The sequence below is a fragment of the Gigantopelta aegis genome, chromosome 4, assembly GCF_016097555.1.
Source record: "Gigantopelta aegis isolate Gae_Host chromosome 4, Gae_host_genome, whole genome shotgun sequence".
Classification (NCBI taxonomy): Eukaryota; Metazoa; Mollusca; class Gastropoda; order Neomphalida; family Peltospiridae; genus Gigantopelta; species Gigantopelta aegis.
Window position 1 is genome coordinate 87,854,732 of NC_054702.1, and position 10,585 is coordinate 87,865,316.

General features: G+C 36.4%; 1 protein-coding gene across 1 annotated transcript in view; it reads right to left on the minus strand.

Annotated features, from left to right (window-relative positions):
* LOC121371331 (L-asparaginase-like) overlaps positions 1-8,666 on the minus strand; it is a 59,166-nt gene extending 50,500 nt beyond the window's left edge. Inside the window, exon 1 of the mRNA XM_041497140.1 lies at positions 8,408-8,666. Coding sequence (XP_041353074.1) covers positions 8,408-8,537 — 130 coding nt within the window. The 5' untranslated portion in view covers positions 8,538-8,666. The remainder of the gene's footprint in view (positions 1-8,407) is intronic.
* Positions 8,667-10,585: the final 1,919 nt, after the last annotated feature.

Genomic DNA, 10,585 nt, shown 5'->3' on the forward strand with positions numbered 1-10,585 from the left:
AGTAGAAGAGTCGCCACAAACTCATACTGGCTTAGGAAAGTATATAAAGTATATAAACCACTGGCAGTGGCATTCCCCCTTTCTTCAGATTCATGCCCAAGACTGATAATCACACTGCTAAGAATATTCTTCAAATGTTCAACTGATGTTCCAACACTCAGCCACCTTGTTGATGAAGGCTCAAGTATCTTAAGCTCAGGCTCTTAAAGCAGTTGCTGGACAGCTTTAAGTCCTGTAGACCTAACAGCACTAAATTATGATAAAAGTCATACAACTGTCTAAGAATAGCTTTGAATTTGTTGACATATGGTATGCTATCTCCAGCCTGAGATGCAGCTAAATTAAGTTTATGTGCAGCACAGTGTACGCCTACTGTCTCACATTTATGTAATTCACCCACAGCATTTTGAGAAATAATTTGTTTATTCTGTATTAATTTAACAGCCCCATTGTGAACACGTCATTACAGCACCGTCAGTTCCAATGCCCCTCATGCATGTATATTTCAAATGATTTTGTTCAACAAATTCAGTAACATGTTTAGATATATTATCAGCATTTAATGTTATTAACATCTGTTTGTCACCAATGTCATTTTTTTCAGTTGAAACACTTGACTGAACTTTCAGGCAGTCTAATATTTTCAAAAACCTAACCTCAACAGATCGATCCATTATGAATAAATCGAGTTCTTAAAACCATTTGTTCCTTCACAGAACAGTCCGTTGTCTCATCGAACATGAGAGAAACGTGGTTACTTTCTCTCTGTTTACTCAGTATATTGTTTTCAATAACACTAGACATGCATTCCAGCATGTCCTGGATTGATTTCCTGCTTGTGTACATAGCATTAAGACCAACATTAATTTTTGACCTCAAATAATCCAGTAAATCATGTAATGGTTCAAAGTTCGTTTATGTGCTATTCTCTGTTTACACAAAAAGTAAAGGCATGCAAAAATTTGGCACATGGAGGCCAGTGGTATTTCTGGTATAATACTAACAGCGATGTTACTGGTGTGTGATTGGGCAAGATCTAATTGTACTGCATCAATGTGACCATGGGATGTTTCATGATTGACAACACTCTCGAGTCGGATTTGTCTACATGGTTGTTTGTTCCAAATATTGCGATCAAACGGACGTTTGTCATACTTTTTGCAAAGTTCACAAAACATTCCTAATCCATCAATATTTATTAACCAGGGCCTGTTTAATTTCCATTTTATATTAAAAGACTTTGCCGTTTAATTTTTTTTAGAACACGGTGTAATTTGTTCGAATGTATTTTTCCGTTTGTCAACATCTTTGACAGTTCCCGTAAAACTAACCAGTGACGTATCGATACAGGTAGATTGGACACTTTCCCTCAAAACGGACGACGTAGTTTTATTGCCGACAATAGACCTTGTAGGCTCTGCTATCTTTTCACATTCACTATTATAATTTTGTTTGCTACTTTTCTGGAAGTATTTTAGTAAAGACATTGTTGATATTTTTCACCGTGTCGTCTGCTAGTAGTACTAGTCATGTTGCAAAGAGAAAATGTATTTAGCGTTTTGATTGGATGATATATTCTATAGTAGCCAATGAATAAATAAGACAGATGAAGCATTTGGAATATCAGTGTTTTTCCACCGCTGACGAGAATGGCCAAATGGTTACAAATGTCTTCGGTGCCGAGATATTAGGTGTGCTAACGTTGACAAACTATTGGACTGGTTCCCGAAGTGGCCGTTTGGTTTAACGTGTAGCGCAAAAAACAGTCTAGCGAGCTTTTTTGTTTTTCGATTGTACTAAGCTTGCTAGACTGGTTTTCTGTCTGCAACAAATGTTTAGTAAAATATTCATAGAATTTTTTGCATATTATTTAAATAACTAAGTTTGGAGTAATTTTTTTGACAAAATATTAGTGCCAGGCAAAAAGCCCAAATTTCTTAAAAGTGCCGGGCGGTAATTTTGAGTGGTGGGTAGTCATGCCCGGCACCGCCCGGCGTGGGCACATCCCTGCTGTATTGGATGAATATTATAAATACAGTCCAGTCAATAATACTGAACATAGAATCAAACACTTATCTGATGATAACACCAGTGAGCAGAATGACACTGAACCTGATGGGATGCAGTCGATTCATCCACAGGACAATTCGTCCACAGACGATTCGTCCACTGAGGAACTCGAGACGATTCGTCCACTACACAAAATCAGTTCTGGACGATTCGTCCACTGGGTTTTTATTTCCCCAGTACATTTCGTCCACGGCCTAAATAATGTGTACTACATGTACGTGGGGGCTAAATAAATTATTAGATATATTTTACCCCGTATTTTTTTTGCTGTGTCATAAATTTACAAAGGTGAAAATAAATTATATTGCATTAGATTAAGCTTGGTAGATGTTTTTGTAACAATGCTCTGCAAGACATAATTCTTTGGTGTTTCTATTTATTCGGTTATTATTTGTTTCTATAATGTACGCCTTTCATGCTACATGTCGTAGGATGTTTTTAGTACAATATGCCCAGTAAAGATAATCTTTAGCCCTTCCCTTTCAACTTGTTTAGTTTCTGTTTGCTTTACCAGTTAAGTGTACAGGTGTACTCTATTGTGATATCGTGAAGTAATTAGCAATGCAGGCTCATTACTGCTTAAGCTTGTTTCACGGTGAGGATACAGCACGCTCAGGGGTGTATGGACGGATGCAATGGCTGCAACGGCTGCAGCATAGGACCCGGCAGGGAGAATTCTTTGCCATTTGGAGACGCTACACCAATGACGAAATTACTGCCAAAGAATCGATTCGTGCTGTTGCGAGATTATTCATTCATTAGTCGGCTGACTGTTAGACGTTTCTCTTTTAGTGATATTTGAATGGATAATCTCCTACAGTGATTTGTGCAGTTAACAACGTCGAAATACCATTTATCGATTCTACACTGATTTAATTGACCAAAAACATTCGCTTGTGCATTTCTACTACTGTCAAATATGTCAAATATGTTAACTTTTGAATGACATTTGTTGTTTTGTTGAATTGTTTTTTTAATGTATATTTAATTAAATTGAAATTGAAAACAAGTTTTTATTTTATTTCGAGGTTATTAGGCATATGGGGATAACGTGACGAGGGAGGGTACTGTGGATAGAATTTACGCCATTGAAGGAGAACATGACGGGTGTGTGTGTGTGTGTGTGTGTGTGTGTGTGTGTATGTGTGTGTGTGTGTGTGTGTGTGTGTGGGGGGGGGGTAATAAAGTCTTCCTACGCGGAGGCTTGCATTACCTATTTACCACATCGTGTACGAGCGAGTGGACGAATCGTCCGTGGACGAATCATCCACATGATAATGAAGACAAACAGTTAATAAAAACTGGATAGTAATGTTGAATTCTAATTCTATTTTACTTTTTTGGTTATAGTATACCACAAAATAATGTTAAGAAACTATTACAATGTCAAAGAAATAACTATTAATATGTTTGAAAAAAATGCAGTCATCAAGTGGACGAATTGTCCGAGGTGAGTGGACGAATTGTCCAGTGGACGAACCGTCTGGAAAGCAACCTGATCCAATTAGCACAAGTTACAGAAAAGATGCAGGTGATCTAATATTTTATAAAGGATTGCCAAATAAACAAAACTAATTAAAAATCATCAGTTACGACTAACTACATCTGCAAATAGGAACAAAATATCAGTCGAAAGTTAGTAAACACAAAAAGTGATTGACCGAGGCTGTTAAAATAGTGTTAAATTACAGTAACTATCGTATGCTACTGAAGTTTTTCCACACTGCGGCTTGTTTTCTTTGATGTCGAATGTGCAGACTGATTTTTTTTTTTTCATTGTGAGAAAAAAGTGTCCAATATGAAATAGCAGAGCTGGGTTCTGTAAAATATAGTAGGATGCGGGAAAATAAAGAGGGATGGAGAAAAATAAAGGGGGCGGCAAAACACAAAAGTGGGCCGGCCGCCCCACTTAAATGAAGCAGCGAGAACACTTGTCACAATAGAAACAAAACATAAAACCATTCGCCTCTTTGTCCGCCCCAAGTACCAGGTTACAACATGCCCGCTACCAACCAAAGAATGAAACGATCTCGTTCGACAGTGCGACACCAACAAAATATGAAATTAAGCCATAATGTATACAGGAATCTGAATAAAGTGGGGTGGGGTGCAATATGTAAAAAAAAATTAAAAACCATTGGTGCAAAATGTTGTAGTTCACAAAATTTCATATCTCTCACTAATTAGTATTAGCCTACATTCATGTATGGGATCTGTAGATTAATTTTTAAAAATTAAATCGGAATATATCGCTTTAAAAAAAAAATTCGGAATATATAACTTAAAATACTGGGTAAAAATAAAATGAACAAAGTACCGATTCCAAATCAATTGATTTCATTGAAATTCGGCTGGAAGTAACCTAGAATAAAGTAATAACGTTGAAATTTCATTTTAACAGGTTCTACTTTTGAAAACGTGACGTCATTAATGCTGTATTTTTACAAGATATAATTAAAGCGGCTATGTCTGGAATATTTTTATTATTTAAGCATTTAGAACAGAAAATCCCATTACGTTTGGTGCATATAAGACGCCTCACTCCGAATTGGTTTCACTACACTGGCTTTTCCAAGTTAAAAATAAACCCACTATTTTGAAAATGGGACACTTTTGCCGGGCTCCCTCTGGGCTAAAAATAGTACGGTTCGGCTATTGTTGCATTACAAAAAGCGAGCGGATTCTAGCAGCCAATTCCTAGCAGCCAATTACGCTAGCAGCCAATTTCAGCAGACCCTCATGGCGACGATCTAAACACCGGACTCATACTCCTTTCGATTGTTACCTGTATTTCACACACTTTTATACACACTGTTATGATAATTTTTAATTATTCACTACAACTTAAGAATTTTAGAGTTTTAAAGAGTATCTTTATATAATAACAACACAAAAACAAAATAACAACCAAGACTAATTTTCACAGTCTTATTGTTACTAATATCCGTATAAATACAACTTAACCGTTTTATTAAGCACTTTTATAATATCTGAAGTATCACTTAAAAATCCGTCTGTACTACGGTAATATAGGATGTCCAACTAGTATCGTATAGCCCACACCACAACACACATTATAAAAGGTGTAATGGTCCGGTGTTTAGAACGTCGCCATGCGTGTCTGCTGAAATTGGCTGCTAGCGTAATTGGCTGCTAGGAAGTGGCTGCTAGAATTGGCGAGAATTGTTCTAACTGGCTAGTAAGCATTTGACGATATGCGTTAATGACGACAACTTGCGAGTGAATTAAAAGTGCAGTTATGCTTGTATTTGAACTTAGAACTTGACTGTATACGATTGAAACCAGACATTGCAGCTTTAAGATAGAGCCCAAATACCTGAGATTTAGTTTTGTACGGTTATTACCTGTTATTTACCAAAAAATAAGATAAACTTTTTTTTGTGCTAAATTGTAGGTTTTCCCATGTGACGGCTCATATAGTGATGTAACACAAGGCTACAAAATAAGCGGTGTCGCATCGCAATTTGCGATAATTAGAAATTATAGATCTACATGATCATGATTAAATAAAAAACAAATTGTATCTCATTTTTGAAGGACTAGTAATTTGCCCATCTCCTACTTGTGGTTTTCTAGGTCAGAAGGCCTATCTGCACTATTTGTGTAACGATTGCATTCAGCGATAGGCCGTGGCCCAGTTTCTTTTTGCGTGTGGCCCAAAGTTAAACAAGCATGTGCCGCGGTTGCGCAGCAAAAGCATTTTCCTGCGTCCCCTGGCATGTTTTTTTTAATAGAAAATTTATATGAAATGTATTTCAGGCGGCCACTGTTTCAAGCATGACGTCTGATGATAGTTAAGGTACATAGAAGCATTTTAAGGTGCAAAACACTGGAGGGGGGGGGGGAGGGATAAGCAAATTTTTCTTCTTCTTTAGGTCCCATTTTTTTCTGAAATGCTGACACAGGAGTTACGCATTTCCTTGCCTCTATGTATTCTGACCCTGGAGTAGGGATTCTTACCCCGGGGTTAGTGGTGGAGGCGAGGGTCAAAACAATGTTTTATCGAGTTTGGTATCGAAATATAGTCCTCGTGATCTACTTTCAAAACTTTTTTATTTTCAGAGATAAACATATCGTATTTAGTACCAAAATAAAGAGTATTATATAACTATCATGGATTTTGAGAATGGTCTCATGGAAATGAGCCAATTCAGGAGCAAATGCATCCACTGGAAAAAAAATGGACTCCTGGGGAAAAAGTCCTTAATGCTACCCCTGAACAACATCAATCATATGTGAAAAAAATAAGAAAGAAAAAAGGATCTACAAATCAATACTTTCGATTTCCTTTCATATGCAAATGTTCCCTAATGAATATATCATCACCAATAATCTATGCCCCATCACTGAAATGAATATACCTACTGATGCAATTTTATTAAAGTCCAAGTTAACGTTGCAATGTCACTTTGGCGCCATTTTCCTGTAACTACTGAATAACTGGCACCCAAACAGTTGTTACTGGTGTAATCATGTAAACAGTGACCAGCCTTGTCACATCAGGGGGTTTTTAAGGTTGCACATAATCTTTTTTTTTTGCTAACTTCCAAATATATATTATATTATTATTATTTTTAAACATTATATTTAAACCAGAGCTTCTAGAATTTTTATAAAATCCACTAGCCATGGGATCAGTGATTTAAAAAATTTACTAGCCATGATTAAAAATTCACTAGCCCTATTTTACTTTAAGTTAATACAATTTTACTAAATAATGGTAAAAATTGGATATATATGTCACCTAAAGAGAGATATAGCATAAAAACACAAACATTGGGGGGGGGGGGGGGGGGGGGGGCAGGATATTCATATTTACAAAATTGTGAAAACTTGGATTGTTTTCTCTTTTATAGATACATCACCTGTCCTCAAAACTAGTGCATATTCCCTACGGTTAGTTGAAAAGAAAATACTTCAACTGCAACATTTGACACATTTGTTTCACTAGCCATCGGGCATGGCAATAGTAGTTATTTACTAGCCCAACATTGAATATCACTAGCCATGGGAGAGGGGCTACCATAATCTAGAAGCCCTGATTTAAACGACTTGCACAAAAAGTATGTTCAAGTGCATTATATGATGAATTAACATAAATTAAAAAATATAACCAACATATAAAATATAATAATAAAAAAATTGGTTCCCATTTTATTACCAATTTGTGGGTGGGAGTATTATAATATACAAGCCTTTTAAACTGTGATACAATATTTGCTAAAAACAAATTGTTTGGTGGAGAGGGGAAGTGATTTCTCATTACACATGTAACAAAATATTAAACAAATCAATTTAATATCAATTTATTGTTTAATGTTTAATAACACTCATTTGTTTAAAACTTCTCCATTCATTACCTTTGTTTTAATACTCCAATAGCCAATTTTTTTTAGCATATTTTTAAAGACAAATTGGTAAAAGTATCCACCGACTACCGTAATCCACCTATCTATTGTGTAAAATAAGAAACTATCAGACACAATCTCAGTTATATCACTATTTGAAATTGTACAATGAAAAACTATTTACTTTCTTTTACAAGTGAATTTTCAAGCACGACAAGTGAATTTTTAAGAAATGATTTTTATTTTTAATTCTTGAAACCCTGATATACATCCAGGGCTAGTGGATATTCAATTAGGATGACATTTGTACACTTAAAAAAATTAGCCTTATGATTGCTCTCTCAGAGGTCATTTAATAGTGAAAACATAGAATGGCCGACTACCAGACGGAAGACAAAGATTCTGGCTGTCGTCACATAGGCTACTCTTTTTATGACAGGCAGCAAGGGATCTTTTATCTGTGCTTCCAATAGGCAAGATAGCACAAACCATGGCCTTTGTTGAACCAGTTATGGATCACTGGTCGGTGCAAGTGCACTCACTCAGGGTTTGGAGTCGGTATCTGGATTAAAAATCCCATGTCTTTACTGGGATCCGAACTCAGTACCTACCAGCCTGTAGACCGATGGCCTAACCACGACGCCGGTATATGGAAAGTGTACCGCCCGTTCCCCCCATTAGTTATCGATCTAAAGAGGGATTTTTTGATGGGTATATATAGAAAAGTGGGGCATGGGGCCCTAACCCTAACTCTATCCCTAACCCTATCCCTAACCCTAAACTATTATAAATGATGGGGGGAACGGGTGGAGCTCTTGCCACTTATCATAAATAGTTAGGGTTAGGGTTAGTGACAGTGCCAAAGGAAAGTCCTTCCGTATTGTGAAACAGGTTCACAGAAAAATAACCGGGAGAAAAGGACGTCTTATCAAAATGTTTCTTTAATGTAAGGTTATTTAAATACATACCTCCATCGCGCGTAGCCATGCCTATGGTGCCACCAGTATACAACACCAAAACCTTTGCAAACGGGCCTGCGACAGTGCCTGGTCGTGATAAACAGATCATCGTTTTCACGAGTTCAGCGCTTTTAAGCATCTCGGTCTGTTCAAATTTGCAGTAATGTTATTTTTAAGACTATTAATGTTAGTACTACCTGACTTGATGAAAAAAATATAAGTATCACATTCAAACAGTAGCCCTTCCCATTTGTATCATCAACGACGACACGAGAATGATGTTACACTATTCTATCTCATATGTTTAGAGAATTCTGTTCCGAACAAAACCGAAGGTAACCGAATGAACATTCGGAATAACTCGGCAGATTACGGTTTGTCTAACTGACCGGGTTTTTCAAAATTAAAATGTTCTTGTATTCATTTTCATTAACCAAATATTGAAGAACAGACAAAAGACAATAGAACCTGTTACACTACATGTACTTTATTAAACAAGAGTTGTAGTTTAGTTGTTTTTTTTGATGTTAGCGTTTAATTTTATGTACTTTATTTTTGCTAGTCAACCAGACTATCTTTTTATTATACATATATGAACATGGAAATAAAGTTATTGTATTGTATTGTATTGTATTCTCGGAACCGAACATACGGGTACTTCGACCCCGGCCGCCATTGTTTATCACGTGATGCGGTGAAGCTTCTCCTTAGGTCTCACTACACAGATGTCATCTGCCATGTTAAACTGCCCAACTTCAAGCGAAGATTGCCCATAGAACGGGTTCTGGTTGGCACTAACAACATACACCATTGCGAACATACATTATATAAGCATTTATATTCACTCCCAAATTGTGAACATTTCCGTCTCAGTTTTTTGCTATATGACCGCATCTGGCTGTAGTACCGGTCCGAACAGGTGGTTCATTAACCGATTCACTCCGGCTGTCACTTGCGCTGTATACCCGTGTCCCAAAAGGTCGATGCACAATATTACAAAATAACATGGTAAAAATACAGCCAGAAGGCTTACCATTAAACATACATATTGTTTTAATTCTTCACCATTTCCTAGAAGTGAATATGTGAACCATAACATGTGCCACAATTAGGAATTATAGTGGACCGTGATCAATGAACTCTCACCAGGAAGTGATCTGTGTAGTGAGACCTTAGTTACGTATGGTTTGATAGTGAAATGAGGCAACTTTGGTCGATCATTTACAACAGTTAACGGTCACGATGCCTAACACATGTTGTGCAGTTGGCTGCATAAACCATAACATGATGTTAAAAAAAATATCGTTTTACAAATTTCAAAAAGAAGAGACTAGGCGCCGCTTGTGGGTAGGGTCATTAAAACTAGGGACCGCGGACACTTTTTAAATATGACAAGAATGATATTGATTGTTTGCTATACTGAAGAAATATCTTTAAAAGAATTTTAAAAAATGCAAAAAAAATAATTTTCAATTAGCCCTGACCCCCCCCCCCCAAAATGTAATCAGGGTAGGTAACTCCTTTTTGCAAAAAATTTTAAAAACCCAAAAAGTTTGGCACACTCAAAATTGTAGGAATGTATTCATTATTTTCAAATAAAACACCTTCAGTACCATTAATATAATCAGTATAATCGACTAATTGGTCATTATAATGCCCATCCACCCCCAAAAAGGGTTCAACATAAAAAAACGGCCATTTTTGTTGCATAAGCATATATCATACAACGTGGAATGTAATAAAATTCATTTGTGCATTACAAATGAACATTACCATCATCGTCATGTGCTACATGTAACTCCTCATTCGTTACCCGCATTATCACAGCATTCAATTGTACAGAGTAAAGAGCATCAGTCGGCTATGGAAAAAGTGATATACAGGTCAATGGTCAATATGTACGAGGACAAAATGTGTACCATTAATGTTGTATCTCTGTCAAAATGTCAACGTGTGTGTGTGTGTTATATGAGAGATAGAGAGAACAGAGAAGTGAGACAGTGAAAGAGGAAAAGAAAGACGGAGCAAGAGAGATAACAGATGTATGTGTTAGGTTTTGGGAAATTGAGTTTCTTCATAATTACAAAATTTGGAATAATTGGAGAATTCTTCATTGTTGTTTGTATGGCTTATTAGCCAGTCTGTCTTTGATTTTTAAAAAATAAGTTAGTGGCATTAAAAAACAAA